The 17,175-nt window shown below is 51.2% G+C and overlaps 1 protein-coding gene across 2 annotated transcripts in view; it reads right to left on the bottom strand.

The window, feature by feature from the left end:
• The window catches only part of Kndc1 (kinase non-catalytic C-lobe domain containing 1), a 46,872-nt gene that overhangs the window by 16,793 nt on the left and 12,904 nt on the right, over nt 1-17,175 (bottom strand). Inside the window, exons 5-17 of one of the 2 annotated variants that reach the window (XM_050137910.1) lie at nt 16,961-17,078; nt 14,925-15,655; nt 11,405-11,519; nt 10,637-10,708; nt 10,470-10,531; nt 5,212-5,370; nt 4,662-4,739; nt 4,011-4,104; nt 3,290-3,452; nt 2,627-3,213; nt 2,199-2,343; nt 1,505-1,590; nt 51-460 (exon numbers count right to left, since the gene is read on the bottom strand). In XM_050137910.1, the coding sequence (XP_049993867.1) occupies nt 51-460; nt 1,505-1,590; nt 2,199-2,343; nt 2,627-3,213; nt 3,290-3,452; nt 4,011-4,104; nt 4,662-4,739; nt 5,212-5,370; nt 10,470-10,531; nt 10,637-10,708; nt 11,405-11,519; nt 14,925-15,655; nt 16,961-17,078 (2,820 nt within the window). The remainder of the gene's footprint in view (nt 1-50; nt 461-1,504; nt 1,591-2,198; nt 2,344-2,626; nt 3,214-3,289; nt 3,453-4,010; nt 4,105-4,661; nt 4,740-5,211; nt 5,371-10,469; nt 10,532-10,636; nt 10,709-11,404; nt 11,520-14,924; nt 15,656-16,960; nt 17,079-17,175) is intronic. The other variant, XM_050137911.1, reaches the window with a different exon arrangement.

The following is a 17,175-nucleotide window of genomic DNA, read 5'->3' as shown; positions in this document are numbered from 1 at the left end:
AGGCCACAGATGCCCTCCCCGTCAGCACTGGGTAGACTCCTCAGACTCACTGGACTCTGGGCTTCCAGTTCTGTATGCCCATTGGCCTTCTGCCTCTCCAGGTCCTTCACGTAGTTGTAGACATCAGCTCCAAAGCAGTCAGCTTCGTAGAAGGCACTGGACCATCCAGGGCTGCAGTTCTGGAAATCGGCTGCACCTGGGGACACAGCTGGGCCACCGTCCTCCGATTTGGCCAGCCGGGTCACCGTGTCTGAGGCATTGCTGGTTGGCTCCTGGCTCGGGCCTGGCTGCCCATCCACTTCGGCCTCTGGTTGTTGCTCTCGTGTGACTTTTATTGACCTCTGGGACCGAAATCCAACCTCAAAGTTTCCCTGAGAGAGCGCGTCGGAGTCTATATCTGATAGTGCTGTGGGCGAGCAGGGCCCCCCACTGCCCCAGGCTGTGGCTGGCTTCTCCTTGCCTTGAAAGAAAAATAGCAGTCAGTGGGTCACACCCTCACCACCCCCCTCAGCTGTGGAGGAAACCCAGACACCCTCATGAAGGACCTTAGCCACAGCTACAGTGCTAGGTGGAACTGAACGGGGGTCGGGGGACACAGCAGTGCTTGTGAAGGGGCAGGCTCAGCCAGGCCCAGCTCCCTCAGGAACTCACCCTGCTGTCTCAAACCTCTCTGGGACCTGGACTTTCTCCTCTCCCAGAACTGATCCCAAGCGGATATGTTCTCTCAGTTCCTATGTGCACTTTTAGAGTATTTAAGAATCAAACCTAGCTCACTCATACACATTTGTTTCATATACAAACCTGTCAGGGTACTCGGAACTCTGGCCACTCCAGAAGCTTCTCTCTGTGCTAGCAGCCTTCTGGCTCCTTGGCCATGTGGGAGCAGGTAGACTTCGTGCCCGAGACATGATCACCCTGCTCCTTGACTTACTTAAATAGGGATGAAGTCACCACCATGGTCTTATCCTAGCCAGTAGACACACCCAGGTGATCACAGCCCTGCACTGGTCCCTAGGGACCCCCAGACGGTTGGTGGGCCTCTCTCCCTCAAACTGCTTATTGAGGTTTTTGTTTGTTTTTTTTGAGATAGGGTCTCTTTATGTAGTCCCAACAGTCCTGGAGTTTGCTCTGTGGAGCAAGCAGGCCTTGAAGTCACAGAGATCATCCTGTCTCTGCCTCCTGAGTGCTGGGATTCAACGCGTGCACCCCTAGGTCCAGCTCTTTGAGTTTTTAAGTTGACCTGGTTCTAGCTAGCAATCTAGAAGGCCAGCTCTGGTATTTAAGTGGCTTCTACTTTCAGAGGAGCTGTGGACAGCCAGTGTCAATGCTGGCTAAGGAAAGCACGGGAAACTGTCCTGTGACATTCCATGCCCTAAAATCCGGGCTGCTTGGATGTCTCCCAGCACAGGGCTGTCCTTGACAACAGAAGTCTTCCTGCAGCTGTCCAGGGGACCCCACTGAGTATAGTCCTTGCCTGTCCTCGTGATGCAGGCTTGTCTCTTACCGAGTCCATGTAGTGAGGGCCTTTTGCTTGACAGCGAGCATCTGCTCGGCGAGTGTTCTGGCTGGGATCCAGGCTCCTCAGAAGTGCTGGGAATAAGAGCATCAGTCAGGCCCCCATTTGGATGAGGCCTGTGCAGAGTGGCACCACCATGGAAAGTCACCTGAGCATACTCTGGTAGGATGGGACCCTGTCATCTCCCTGGTGTCGGAACCCCTGGGCACTGGCTCCATAGTGCCCCACTTGGAAGAGGGTGGGTATAGTCTCAGCTGTGGAAATGCTATAGGATTGGGTGCATGGGAAAAGCATGTTTGCCTGTGACTATTCATTTGCTTGTTTGCTTATCTATATTTTTGAAACAGGGTCTCACTATGGCTTACCTGGAACTCAGTACGTTGGCCCCTAACTATGGCAATGCTCTGGCCTCTGTCTTCCAAGTACTAGAATTAAAAATGTATACCACCATGCATGGCTGCCTGGTGCAATTTCATTGTTAAAAAGCAGAACTTGTGGTCACCAGTGTCTCCTTCCCTTCCTGCCACTGTCCCCAACTGTGAACACCAGCAACAATCACATGCAGCACCACAGAGTTGCCCTGGGGTAGCCAGAGTGGATGAGGGTGGCTGTAGGCACTGAGCCCACAGGGTTTGGTGGCTCGATCTGCCCAGAACAGGGATGGCTGGGCCCAGGTACTTACCTCTCAGAGGGTGAGGCTGGCCCGTTGACCACCCTGAAGAGGTTCTGCAGCAACTGCTCATCCCAGTACAGGTCACAGAACTTCTCAGATATGGCACCACAGAAAGTGGCAAAAGTGAGGTCTTTCAAGGCGTAAATATACTCCCCTGGTTTGCAAAGGATGGCTCAGGTTATATAGGTAGGCTTTCTGGTTCCCTTGCACTGGGTCACTGGGAGGCAGTCTCAGGGCTTTGGGATCAGAAGGGTACAGGCCCCAAGACTCTCTTCCTTCATGATATAAACTGTAAGCTGCCCTTGTTTGTCCTGACTGACTCCAGCAGGACAGATGTGTGGACCCCTGAGTCCCCTCTAAACTGATGCTCTTTGGACCACCTCCCTCTACCTCTCCCTTGTCTTGGGCTTCCAGAGAGGCCCCTGTGGCTTCCATACCCATGATCAGTGCCTCTAGCCCGTTGTCCAGGTAACCATCGAAGGCAAATTCCTCCTGGATGAGGCGCATGGCTTCCTGCAGTGAAGGGCAGGCTGTCATCTTAGGGGGTGATGAGGTATCCACACTGGATGGACAGAGTTTGCGGTCTGCTGGCCGAGGCTTCTCAGGATGACCATCTGGGCCCCTAGGGCTGCCGGGACTCACTGCAGCCTTGCCCCTGGGTGGCTTAGATGGGTGTCGAGGGCCTTGGTTGGCTGAGGTGGACCCTGAGGGCAGAGTGGTTCCTAGAGAACCCTGACCATCTGACCTGTGCTCAGGGGGCAGGGAAGAGACAGGAGAGCTGGGTGTTCCTGATGTTCCTTTTTGTTGGCTGGCCAGAGAGGGGCCGTGTGGGCAGGAGCACTTCTTGGCTGAGCTGTGGGGCACTGAGTCACCAGCAGGGTCGGGTGGCAGCTGGTCAGACATCTTCAAGTCAGTGTCTTCTGCCAGCTCCCGGGAGACCTGCTTTCCTGGTCCCTCCCTTTCCAGCTGACCACTTCCATCTTCGGGCTTCTCATTTGGCTTTGAAGACAAGGCAAACTGGTCTCTGTGGAGAGAGAAGAGACCTCAGGAGGGGCCGCTTGTGCCTGGGACCACTGCTAGCAGGGGATGGGGACACTCACCTGGCAACACCCGTGTCCTGAGCCAGGACTATGGGCTTAAAGTGAGTGGCCTCAGAGGTGAAGGCCGCTGGCAGCTCGCAGGCTTCTTTGCAGCAGTGGGGTAGACTAGGCACAGGCCCTGGGACAGCAACAAGCTTGGTATCACTGCTGACCTGCAGGAAGCCTGGGGACAGTAGGCAGTTGGGGCCAGAAGGAGCAGTGGGCCTTTGTGTGACCCTACACGTACAATCTCACAGCAGGGCACCTCATAGGTCCATAGGCAGTTCTATGTCAAGCTTAGCCCTGGAGCCTAAGGGTGCGTGTGTGTGTGTGTGTGTGTGTGTGTGTGTGTGAGAGAGAGAGAGAGAGAGAGAGAGAGAGAGAGAGAGAGAGAGAGAACACCTGGGAAGAGCAATAGCGAAGAAACAGGGCCATAGCCAGGAGGCTGTGATGCTGCTATAAGGTGGGGGGGGGGTCCTTTATCCACTGGCTTATAAATGATGAGGACTGGGGAAGGAAGGTTGGGACTGACTGTGAAGAGCACCTGTAGGTGGCAGAGTCCTCAGTGAGGGAGGGTAAGGCTCAGGCCAAGGGCAGACAGCCGTTCTGACCTGGCCATCCCGCCTTATGGGTGTAATGTGTTGCAAGTGTCCACTCGGGGCAGGACTACGATGGAGGACAGAGGTCAGCTGCGGCTAAGGGGTACAGGGGTCAATGAGAGGGAAGGCTTGGGCAGGCCCACCTGGACTACTCTCAGGAGCAGGCTCCATGGCAGGTTTCAGATCAACCACTGAGAAGGCATTTTGGAGACCGATGGTCTCTTCCTCTGGGTGAACCTGGGGTGGAAGGTCATAAATGGTCAGTTGGGGTCCACTGGGGCTGAAGAGGAGGTGTGTACAGATGTGTGCTTTACAGCCACAAGACATAGCCTCCAGGCTAGTTCAAGGAGGTTTCTGTGGCATGGGGGAGCTGGCACAGGCAGAGTGGGAGCCATCGGGCCCCTTCAGTGAAGCTGGGTAGCTTTCTAGGGAATGTGAAGATGGTGGAAAACCAACCCGCAAAGCCTGCCAGAGAGCCCAGTGTTCCTGCCCACTACCTGTAATCCTCAGTTTGGGACCCCTTCTGGGTCCCCCTCCCTGTTAGGAGACTACAGATTCCTATGTAAAGGTTGTGGGGGGACCAGAGAGAAGGCAGTCTTTCTGAGGAAGTGCATGCACTGTGCAGTGGTTGGCATCACATCTCGGCAGGGGCTGCTGGGAAGGCAGCTGCCTAGTCACTACCTCTTCCCTAGATTCCCCCTAAGTCTCCAAAGCAGCTAGAGACAAGCAGGGCCCTGTGGGAGCTAGCGACAGCATGGCGGAGTCCTTGTGAGTTTTGGGAAGCATTGTCTTGCCTTGCAGGTAGACGCCCGCAGGTGGGCCAGAATCTTGCTGCTGTCCATGCCTCGTTGAAGGAGGTAGCTGCTGCACACCTGAAATAAAGGCGACATCCCTCCAGGATAGCCCAGCAGGGCAGGCATTGGCTCTGTCACGCCTGCCCCATTTCTCCTGATACCATAGGGAACATTTGTGAGGGCAACCCTTGGCACTTTTCTGTATAATCCTAGTCCTGGGCAGCCTGGTGTCTAGATTTCCTGTCATAGCTGTAAATAAAACTGAAGAGCCGGAGTCTCAGATAACAGGGGCTGGGGGGGGGGGGCGTGCCATGGGCTGCCTGGTATTGGGGAGTTGAGAGGCAGGCACTGGGAAGGAGGGTCACAGCAGGACTGGATCAGGACCATGTACAAGATGTGCCAATCATTTGCATGCTGCCTACACAGGTGAGAGGCATTCTGGAAATAACTGGTTATCAGCTTCAGCTTCACAGGCTGAGGCCATGAACTCCCCACTGTTCCCCAACCTAACCCCTGAGACTTTTGAGTAGGCCTGACCATAGTGTGTTACCTTGATGGCCTCGGCTGCAGATGGCCGTTCTGAAGCATGGCGTCTGGCCATATCCAGAAGGAGGATCTTGAGCCTGCGTGGCAGGGCCAGTTTGTGGTCTCGGGGTACACTGAACTTGGCTGCTGTCCAGAGAACTGCAGCCACACAGTATACAGACGCCTAGACGATGGGGAGACAGAGGAGGAGAAAGAAGTAGTAACAGTGGGCGCAGGGGAGATCACGAGGCCTGACGGCCCACACCCCAGAGCACAGCCTGCTCAGTGCCAGCACCAGGTCCCCTCCCCCATTCTGTTTGGTTTTCAGACACTGCAAAAGACCCCAGTAGGGCTTGCCATCTCCTTCCTCGCGAGATCAAAAACTAAATAGTTTGAAAACCAGTTTCTAATCTATCACCCAGAATCTGCGCAGCAGGAACTCCATGCCAATTAACAGTGTGCTGCCACATGCTTAAGAACTGGCTCGGAGTGGACAGCCCTCGGGCTCACAGAGCAGCCGCTGTCTGCTGTCTCTCTGATGGAGGGGTGCACTGCACAGGGTTTAAGATGTTCTCTTTGTCCGGCCAATGGCTCATACTGAGTGCTCTCCTCAGTTTTTACTTAACTGCATCATCAATAGCAGCCTTTGGCAAATGCATGCTTCCTCACACGTGCCTGGGAGATTTTCTTTAAAAAAAGGTTTTTTTTTGAGTCAGTGTTTGTGCATCCCTGGCTTTCCTGGAATTTGCTCAGTTCCAGGCTTGCCTCGAACTCACAGAGACCCACCTACCTCTGCTTCCTGAGTGCTGGGATTAAAAGCGTGTGCCACCCCACCCCCTTCTTTGATCTTGATAGGTAACAGCAGAGAAAAGCCTAACAGTGGATACAGGCATGCACCTTTAGTCCTAGCACTGTGGAGGCCGAAGCAGGTAGATTTCAGAGAGTTTGAAGCCAGCCTGGGCTACCCAACTTCAAAATAATCAGCTAAACCCAAAACTCTGGGTAGAAGATTACTTTCTTTAGCTCCTGATTTTATTAGCCATTTTTTTTTATCACCGCTGTGATCAACACCTGAGAAAAACAAGATAAAGGGACATTGTCCTGTCTGACTTCACTAACATCCTAGGTTTCCTCTGAAGTTTAGGCTTTAGCTCCAAGCATTAACCTGTCAGGGACACACCTTGGCCTTGCTTTCCTTTGAAGTCTTCCCTTTGAACCTCCAGGGCTCTTATAACTCCTGCACTTTCAGCAAAAACAAAGCAAAACAAAACAAAACAACAAAAACACAACAACACTCTGTGGATGATGCCAGGCATGCAGTCAGCTGGAGCAGTTGCCACTTGGACCGTGGATGTAGGAGTGTCTGAGAGTCTGGAAGGCTGAGCTCAGTGAAAGGAGTACCAGGGAAACATTTTTCCAGGCTCATCTTTGCAAACAGGTCACCCTGAAACAACATTCCTATCTTTACTGGGGAGGTATTATAAAAGCCTTTACAATTGGTCCCCTCGGGTGGAATCGGGCCATTCCTGAGGTTCCCTCCAGGCATGTTCCCCATTGTCCCGGTTCAAAGTATTTGTCTTCTTAATGGTTGTAGTCTGTTCAGCCATCTCTTGCCTTGGCCCCAATTTCCAGATGCTCCTATTAGGGGCAAACTGCAATTCCACTCTACTTTTTGATCCCAAGTCTCACTGTAAATTCTAGTGAAAATCAGTCTCAGTGAGAATCATGCTACAACCTAAACTATGTGGTATCTTGAAACTGCCTCCATAAATGTAATTAGTCCACTACTTTTGAATTTAGTCTCTTACCGAAGTGATTTGCCAGAATGAAACACAAGCGACTTCCAGTGCATTTCCCAGTAAGGTCTTCTTTTCACTTGAAATCATGTGTGCCCAGCCTTTCCTGGTGGCATTTCTATTAGCATTTTAAATTAACTTGCTTCTTCTCCCCTCCCCCATCTTCCTTTTTTCTTTTCTTTTAAAAAAAAACAACTTTTTCCAGACAGGGTTTCTCTGAGTAGCTCTGGCTATCCTGGAACTCGCTCTGTAGACCAAGCTAGCCTTGAACTCCGGCATCCACCTGCCTCTGCCTCCGGAATGTTGGGATTAAGGTGCACACCACCTCTGTCCCACTACTGTATTGAACTTTTACCAGAAACCATAGTTATGCTTTTATTTTGCCCTTTGAGCTTTGCTTACAGCTTTCGAGGGCTTCTCTAGTCTGCCTCATTCATTGTTTCCAAATTCCCACAAACCAGTTCCCAGGGCTTTAGAACCACTTTTCCAGGCAGTCAGAACAGTCAGCCCAATCTCTGGTACCAGGGCTTTTTACATTGTTTACTTTAAAATTTTTATGCGTATGGGTTTTGTTGGTTTTGCCTGTGCACCGTGAGAGTGCAATGCTCTCAGAGGCCAGCAGATGTCAGATCTCCTGGGACTAGGGTTACAGATGGTTGTGAGCTGCTGTGTGGATGCTGGGAATTGAACACAGGTCTCTAGAAGAACAGTCTGTGTGCTTAATCTGAGGCATCCCCCCAGCCTGCACCAGCTTTTTGTTTGTTTTGCTTTTTGTTTTTTACAATTACAATGATTAAATAAGTACTTGGTATATACAACTTTGTTTTTCGAGACAGGGTTTCTCTACGTAGCTTTGGAGCCTGTCCTGCAACTAGCTCTTGTAGAGCAGGCTGGCCTTGAACTCACAGAGATCTGCCTGCCTCTGCCTCCTGAATGCTGGGATTAAAGGTGTGTGTCACCACTGCCCAATTGGAAATACATAATTTAAAGGAAGTGTTAGTCTGCCATGGCAGGGGGATAATGTGGGGCAAAACAGTCCTATTACAGTGGCCAGGAAAAAGTATGGGTGGGGCAGAGCGTGGTACAGCCCCAGGACGTCTCTCCAGTGAGGACTTACTTCCCCCAGCTAGACTCCCCCCCCCCCTGAAAGCTTCCAGGACCTCTCACAGCACCACCCGGGGACAAGTGTTTTAACACACCAGCCTGTGAGAGACAGTTCATATTCAAGCCATAATAGTCTGGCTGATAAACAAAATAGTAGCTGAGCCACAATGTGTGCATTTGTAATTCCCCTGATCCAAATATTCTTACACAGCCAACCTCTAGCTTCCACGGATTCCATATTCCAGGCATTCAGGGTACAGACAGCCCAAGAGCAAATCCATAGCCAACTGAAGCCACGTGACTGGAAAACTGCCAGGTCAGTGTTTACCGAAGTTTTTCTTAAATGAAGCCTTCTTTTGACATTTAAAATATTTACGTGTGTGAGTGTTTTACCTGTATGTATGAATGTATACCACATGAATGTCTGGTGCCTTCTGAGGCCAGAAGAGGGCACTGAATCCCCTCGAACTGGAGTTACGTGGTTGTGAGCTACCATCCGAGTGCTGGTAATTAAACCTGGGTCCTTTGCAAGGCCGGCCAGCGCTCTTAACTGCTAAGCCATCTCTCCACCCTCCATAACTATGTCTATCTTATATTCTTGCAGAACTCACTTCTACGTTTTAGGATGGTTGTTTGTTTGTATGGTAGATTCCTTGGATTCTATATAAACAACCCCATCTATAGTCTTATTTCTTCAGCTAAAGTTTTTATGCTTTTATTTTAGAATTGTGTGTGTGTGTGTGTGTGTGTGTGTGTGTGGCATTTGCCTACATAAGTGCAGTGCCTAAAGAAGTCACAAGAGGTCACCAGATGGAGTTACAGGAGCCACCTGCTGTGGCTGCTGGGAATAAATCTCTGATCATCCGCAAGAGCAGTGTACACTCTGAACCTCTGAGCCACCATAGAATCCCTGGATTCAGGGGCTTGAACCTGGACTGTTATCCTTGCTCAGCAAGTGCTTTACCCACAGAACCATCTTGCCAGCCCAGCGCTGCTGCTTAGAAGACAGCACTGTGACTGTCTATGATCCATTTTTAGTTCTTTTTTTCCCCTAACAGGCTCTTTGCTTCCTTTCTTTTTCTTTTTTTTTTTTTTTTCAAATAATCTATTTTATTTTATGTGCATTGGTGTGAAGGTATCAGATCCCCTGGAACTGGAGTTACAGACAGTTATGAGCTGCCACGTGGGTGCTGGAACTGAACCCAGGTCCTCTGGAAGAGCAGCCAGTGCTCTTAACCACTGAACCATCTCACTCCAGGCACAGGAGAGAATTCTGACACAAATGTGCTTGCAGAAGATTCTAGGTGAAAGGTCATCCAGAAGGAACTCACTGCCATTTGAACTGTTTCCCCTGTACATAGATAAACTGTTTCTCTTTTCTCTTTTGAGTTCAGCTTTCAGAGGTTTTACTATAACTTGGTGTTGGTTTCTTTAGGTTTACCCCCCCCTTTCTTTCCCATTTCTTGAATGTATATTGCTATAATTGGATATTTTTCATTCACCACTTGCTTACTCTTCTGCCTCACCCACCGTTTTCTTTCCTTCCTGAGTTCTGATGACACGAATGTTCCATTTTCTAGGACAAGCTCCTCAGGCAGGTTCAACTTTTGGTCTCGTGTTTTTTTCTTGTCCAAACATCTATGGTGCTAGCTCCCCCGCAGCTGCCGTGGGTGGATCCTCAGCATCAGCAGCCAAGGCCAATGTACCTCCGTGCTCTCGGTCTCAGCAGGCCAATGGGCCCCGTGTGCATTGCATAAGCAGCAGGCGCCGGCAGGGCGTCTGAAGTCACCTTGCTTTTTCCTGGCCCTCTGGCTAGGAAGCCTGGCCACGGGGAGGCTCTGTTTGCCTCTGCGGAGTTTCCCAGGGGCAATTTCTCTAGCAGCGGGTCCAGCACGTGAGCATGAAAAACCACTGGGCTTGCTCTGCCCTCTTTGGTGTCACCCTGTTCCCTCACTCCTTCCGCCCACAACGTTTCTGCCTTGCCCCTCAAGGCCCCGCCCTCTACATTGTCCCTCTCTCTCCCCTCAAGCAACCTGGCCCCTGCCCTGTCCAGTAGCAGGTGAGTCTAAGCCAGGAGGTTCAGCTAGCCTGGTCCCCAGGGTAGTGGTTTGCACCAGGTTCTGAGTGTAATTTAGCTAATTTCTTTAAAAAAAAAAGTTTGTAAAAAGCCTATTAGCCTGTTAATGGTGGTGGAGTCTAGGCCCGCGGGATAGGCGTGTCTCCCGCCCAAGGTTCCAAGGCACAGCATTAACTTTCGGAGGACTGCAGTGAACGTCGCCCCAGCAGCCCCACACGCGAGGCGGGTGGGTGTCGCGTTTGGGCCATCAGGCACCGCGACCGACTGGGCAGAGGGCGTGGATGGCGCGAGGGGTGATGCGCTTACCTTCTCCGTCACCAGTTTCTCTTCAGACACCTCTGGAGCCAGGAAGAGTGAGTTGCAGGAGCCTAGAAGTGCAACCACAGTTTGGTTTTCCTTCCCACTTTAGCAGACAGCTCTGGTCCTCCGCCCCCGACTCCCACCCCTCCGAGAGTGGCCGGCCCCGTGTGTACCATTGGCAGGGGGTGGTCCGAAGAGCACTGTCCCGTCCTCAGCCACCAGCACGTTGTCCAGGCACAGGTGAGCTGCAACAGAGCAGATTAAGGATGCAGCTGCATGTGGGCAGCTCCCTCGCCAGCATCAGGGGCCTCCAGGACACAGAGAGAGCCCAGAGAGACCTGTCAACATTCGACAGATACCAGAGGGCCTTTCATTCTAACAGGCTAGAGTTTCCTGGGAACACTATTGGGGCATATCACCCTCATCATTAAGAATAAACAGGAGGGTGGGTGGGGACACGGCCCACACTGCTCTGCCCTTGGGAATGGCTGGGTGAGGGAGGTTGGGCTTTTCAAATTCCCCAGACTCATGGTTGAGAGGCAGCTTAACAGCAGATTGTCCCTGGAGAGTATTTCTCTGAGGATGGCAACCTGGTCCCCTCAGGGGCTACCTCCATTGCTGCCCATGGCACCTTGAGAGCACAGATGGACTCTCCATTTATCTTTCTGTTCAGCAGGGTTGAACATGCAGGGTCACACACTAGGGTAACATCTTGAGCCCTTCCCTCACTCTTGGGGGCGGGGGGGGGGAGAGGTCATTGGCTTTAGAACCACATTTTAGACAATTGTCTTTACTGTCCCTATTTGTGCCAAGACCCAGATGCTTCTCCTAGGGTGTGTTGCTGGAGCCAACTGAATCATTGCCTCTGGCACACAGCCTTGACTTTGCTACTCCCCTCTCCCTCCCCAGCTTTCGGGCCCAGGGCTCAGGCAGAGCATCACCTGGGTGCTCCATGTGTGTCTGCAGAGTCTTAAGGCAGGAGAGGCACAGGGCCCACAGCTCGTACTCTCGGAAGGGCCGGCCTAGCTTAGACAGAAGGTCCTGCAGGGAGAGGCTCTGTGGAAGAGACGGGTCACGTAAGAACACTCAGTCCGCTTGGTGCCAAGGAAGGGTTTCCATGGAGGGTGACAGGTGAATAGTGACTCGGTTTCCACATGCAGCCTCCCCTGTGCAAGGGGCTGGAAAAAGGCTCCAGATTCAAAACTGGTGTGGGTGAGTGCATGCAGAAACTGGAGTCCTCACCCATGAAGTGGTACAGCTGCCATGGGAAAAGATGGCAGTTCTTAGAGGAAGTACAGGGAATCACCCTAAGGTCCAACAATTCCACTTTTAGGTTACCCCAAGACCTGAAAGGAAACTGAGGTGGACAGTTGTCTGCCCAGGTTCAAGGCAGCACCATTCACCAGATCCAAAAAGGGGAAGAAGCTCAAACATCCACGGATGGATGAATGGATAAAGAAATGTGGTCCAGCCCGGCGGTGGTGGCGCATGCCTTTAAAACCAGCACTCGGGAGGCAGAGGCAGGCAGATCTCTATGAGTTCGAGGCCAGCCTGGTCTACAAGAGCTAGTTTCAGGACAGGCTCCAAAACCACAGAGAAACCCTGTCTCGAAAATCCAAAAAAAAAAAATTAAAATAACGTTTAAAAATAATAGAGAAGAAATGTGGTCCATCCATGGGACAGAATATTGTATAGTATTGCTCAAGCTTTAAAAGGAAGAGATTCACTTCCCTGTGTATGTGTGTATATGTGTATGTGAGTGTGTTGTGAGTGTGTGTGTGTGAATTAAAATACATAGCATAAAACTTAATGTTTTAACTATTTCTAAGGGCCTGGCCCAGGTCAATAGAACATTCAGGAGCTGGGCGCGGCACCTGTAATCCCAGCATTTGAGAAATGGAGTCAGGAGGACCAAGAACTCAAGCCCATTCTTGGCTCCATAGTGAGTTCCAGTACTGTTTGGGCGCCATGAGACAAGAAGAGAAAAGAGGAGGAAAAAATCCCACAGTGTTGATTATTGGTGGATCTTGAGGAAACAAGCTGGACAACAGAACAGAAGCTGTTGGATTTCACACACAAGGTCGTATTTGTATGATTATAGAAGGCTATCAGGCTATGCAGAGGGATGGAGGGGAGTCAGTGTTCGCGGGAGGCAGAGTTCAGCTGTAGAAAATGGAAAAACCTCTGGAGCAGTGGTTCTCAGTCTTCCTAATGCTGTGACCCTTTAATGCAGCTCCTCATGTTGTGGTGACCCCCAACCATAAAATTATTTTCATTGTTACTTCGTAACTGTAATTTTGCTACTGTTATGAATTGTAATGTAAACATCTGTGTTTTCCAATGGTCTTAGGAGACTCTTATGAAAAGGTCCTTTGACCTCCCCCAAAAGGGTCATGAATACCAGGATGAGAAAGGCTGTTCTGGAGATAGTGAGATGTGAAGGTCTTTAATACACTGGGCCATGCACTTAGAGATAGTTGAGATAGTAAATTTTGTGTTTGTGCGTATTCTAACACATCTTCAAGTAAAAAGAACTAATGGGGCCTAGAAGATAGCTCCTGCCTGGAGAGGCTACCTGGAGGTCTGGGAAGGAGGTCACCACAGAAGTATACATGTTAGCAGAAGCTTTCAGAAGCCGCCACCTTCACCTGAGGTGCTACCCACTGGCTCTGTGCACAGGAAGGGTTGATACATTAGACAATTCAGTCCTGTGGTTCTCTACTTACCAGCTCATCTGTTCTGATTTTGGTGGTGCCCTGTATCCTGGGGTGGGAGCAATGAGCCTTGAAGCTGAGGTGAGAGCTCCCAGCTCTAGGGATCCCTATGCGGGAGCCTGTGATTTAGAGGGTCCTGGGTATACTCTGTCTGAGGCAGATTGACCAGATGGTTAAGGTGAAAGCCAGGCTTACTGGTCTGTTCTGTTCTCTTCCAAGCTAGAGACCTCAACTCTCCCCCTTGGCAGTGCATTCTCCACCACAGGCCACCCAGCTACCCAGGCCTATGTAGAAGATGGATGGTGTGGTCGGGTGGCTGTGCCCTGGGGAGAAATGCTGGTGACTGAGCATATGTGAGCATCACAGGCCCAGACAGCACAGACCATCTGTATCACCGACCCTACACCAGACATCTCTTTAAGTAACCACACTCCCCATGGGGATTCTTCAAGTTCTCATCAGTGTACAAATGATAATGTACACCCACAGAGTCACCTGCCTCACATACTCCTCTCCTTTGGGGCAACAAGGCCTGGTGGGAAATAGGACTGATGGTTCTAGATAGACAGAAATGTATGCCGGGCCAGTGGCTCAGGGGTCCTCACTCTGAGAAACACATGAGGACACAAGGCTTTGAGGAACCCATTAAAAAACCCAGTGTGGGGGTGGAGAGATGGCTCAGAGGTTAAGAGCACTGATTGCTCTTCCAAAGGTCCTGAGTTCAATTCCCAGCAACCACATGGTGGCTCACAACCATCTGTGATGGGGTCTGGTGCCCTCTTCTGGCCTGCAGGCATACACACAGACAAAATGTTGTATACATAATAAATAAATATATAAATATTTAAAAAAAATAAAAATAAAAAAATAAAAAACCAAGTGTGTGTGTGTGGGGGGGGGGGGGAATAGCTGGGTGGTGGTGCACGTCTTTAATCCCAGTACTTGGGAGGCAGAGGCAGGCGGATTTCTGTGAGCTCGAGGTCAGCCTAGTTTACAACAAGAACTAGTTACAGGACAGGTTCCAAAGCTACAGAGAAACCCTGTCTTGAGAAACAAACAAACAAACAAGAAAAACCAAGGGGGAAAACATTCAGTGCTGTGGTCCGTGTTGGACCTGCAGACCCCCACACTAGAATTTCATGCCGCTGTGGGTATGAAGCTCAAGGGACCCAGTCTGAGGTAAAGTGGAAGTGATTGGGCCCTTGAAGCAGCATTATTAGACGCTGTCTACTTCTATTGTGGAAGGTAATGAACCATGGGGATGTTCCTGTATATGGGTGGACCCGGGGCTGAGGAAGTTGGTTCTTTCTAGGGTGTCCTGAGGTAAACTTGTACACCTAGAAAGGCCTGGAGATCCATGCCTGGGGTGACATCCAGCCCTTCCCCCACTTTGCATGTGAAGTTCTCTTCAAAAATAGGGAATCTGGGGTTGGAGAGATGGCCCAGGGGTTAAGAGTATTGGCTGGTCTTCCAGAGTTCTTAAGTTCAATTCCCAGCAACCACATGGTGGCTCACAACCATCTACAGTGAGATCTGGTGCCCTCTTCTGGACTGCAAGCATACATGCAGGGAGAACACTATACAGAATAAATAAATCTTAAAAAGATAAACCTTAAAAAAAAAAAAGGTAATCCAAAAGACACTGTTAATTATTAGCCAGGAGTGAAGGCAGGGTGGGGCAGGTCCTGTGTGAGCTGCACGTCCAGGCTATGGACAAGCAGCCTTTGGCCCCTCCTACTCCACGTACCTGTTCTGTGGCTGCACTTTCCAGCTGTCCGGATCCTTCTGGAATCTCCTCTTCACTCCTAGGTGTTTGGCTTTCATGGTCTGAGTCTCCAGGGTCTACATGGCAGGGCAAAGGTTTGTACTCTACAGGCCCCCGGCTAGGAGATGAAGCCTCCAACTGCCCTGAGGCTCCCGGACTCCTGTGCGGATGGCGGCCTGTACTTGGTGCCTTCTCCAGCTGGACTCCAGGATCCTCCTGCTCTGGCCACAGTCTGCTTTTGGACTGTGCCTTAAAGCCAGAAAGGCCGTTTTTCCCCTCCAGGAAGAGCTTTCTGGGGTCTGGGGAAAAGAACTCAGATACGGTCAGCTGGTTTCTTGAGCTGGTCAGTGACAGGCAGAGGGTGCTGGCCTCCAGGCTTTCCTGCGGTAGCCTGGGAAATGTCTGAGCCTTTTTCAGCCGGCTTCGCCTGAGGATGTCTTTGTCCAGCTCACCCAGGGGGCACCTGGCGTCCAGGACAAGGTTGGCCAGCCCTTCTTGTCCTGGGCTCTCACCATTTCTCATGGGGGCCGGCAGCAGTGGTTTGGGGGAGGGGGCTCTGGGACCCTGGCCGACCTCCTCCTCTCTGGAGGCTGGAGGCTGCAGGCCCCTTGATGAGGACAGTGCCTCTGGATCAGTGCTGAGGTCTCCTGGCATCTTCTTGGGTCCCACATTTCTTGGAGCAGGTCTTCCCCTCCAGGTGTTCTCGCTGAGGTCTGAACAGAAGGCAGGATATGGTTACTGCAGGGAAGCTTGGATCAGGAGCCTGTGCTAGAGTGGTACCCTGAGAGCCACCCCTGACCCTGTCCTACAGGGAAGCTGGGAACAGGAGCCTGTGCTAGGGTGGCACCCTGAGAGCCACCCCTGACCCTGTCCTACAGGGAAGCTTGGAACAGGAGCCTGTGCTAGGGTGGTACCTGAGAGCCACCACTGACCGACCCTGTCCTACTCATTACCGCAGACCCCTCCCCAAAGTCCTGTGCCCCAGATTCCCACTCCTCCCCTCAGCATAGGCACCAGAGGTCCCCAGTATCTAGAGTCACACGGCTAAGCCAGTTACAGTCTTTGAATGGAGGCTTCTGGGTCTCCCTCTTGACTGAGCTTCCCAGGGGATCAGCTCTTGCTGTCTAATTACTGTATCCCAAAGCTCCTCATTTTTCTATTGTGATTACAACAGCCACTCCCTCAGGGGAGAAATGAAGCCTGGTGGCAGGCATAGGGCACACAGTCTTCTACACACATGACATATAGCGCGGTCTGTCACACATGCTATGGCACACAGCCTTGTACACACACACACACACACACACACACACACACACACACCGTGGCACAAAGCTGCATACACAGCACAGAGACTCTGCTGCCTGTTTTACTCAGTCTTTTGTCTATGGCTATGCACTCAGAAGTTACCCTCTGCTGTTGCTGGGGTGACGCTGGCAGCCACTAGGGCTGCAGCATTACAAACACTGATGCGTGCTTGTCAGGGAGGACCCTCCAGCCACTCTGAGGCTCTGGGTGGTTGTGGAGGCCAGCATGATCTTGAGACTCTGATGAGTTCCAGATGAACCGCAACAGATTTGCATGTAGAGAGGTAATGCATCCAACAAGGCTGGCTGGAGTCACTAAGCCCGAGTTTGAAAATGCCAGTGTGTGCCCAGCTTGTACATGTATGTGGTGTGCAAGGGAATGTGCAGACCAGTGTGCACACTTACACTGGAGTGTGTAGTATCAACAGGCATTTGTGTGTTTATATGTGCAGTGGTATAAACATGAGAGCGTGTTTGCATGGGATACACATGTGCTGGATTTGAACAAGTGTGCGAATGTGAGTGTGGTATTTATATGGTGTATGTGAACATGTGAACATGAGTAAAAGTGCATGTTTCTATATGTGCATAGTGCGTGCTTACTTCTGTGGGTGGTTGTGGAGGGATATACGCATCCATGTGCACATGTATGAATGTATATGTATGCATGTATACATGTGTAGGCATAGATGTGTAGGTAGTAGCGCTTACCCTGGAATGCTCCGAAGGACTCGATGGAAAGCACCCTTCTTCCGATGGCTGAGAGACTGCGACACAGGCGGCATGAGGACGCAGGCTGCATCTTCTCCTCGCACAGTGCTATGATGCTCTGCAGGTACCAGGGTGCCTCTCAAGTGTGCAGCTCAACAAGACCCACCCAACCGCACAGCTCTGGTATGGCACCCATCACCCCCAGATCAGGTCAC

The sequence above is a fragment of the Alexandromys fortis genome, unplaced genomic scaffold (assembly GCF_014885135.2).
Source record: "Alexandromys fortis isolate MF-2015 unplaced genomic scaffold, M_Fortis_MF-2015_v1.1 scaffold_3, whole genome shotgun sequence".
NCBI lineage: Eukaryota > Metazoa > Chordata > Mammalia > Rodentia > Cricetidae > Alexandromys > Alexandromys fortis.
Note: the sequence above shows the minus strand (reverse complement) of the source record. Positions and strands in the feature narration are given on the sequence as shown.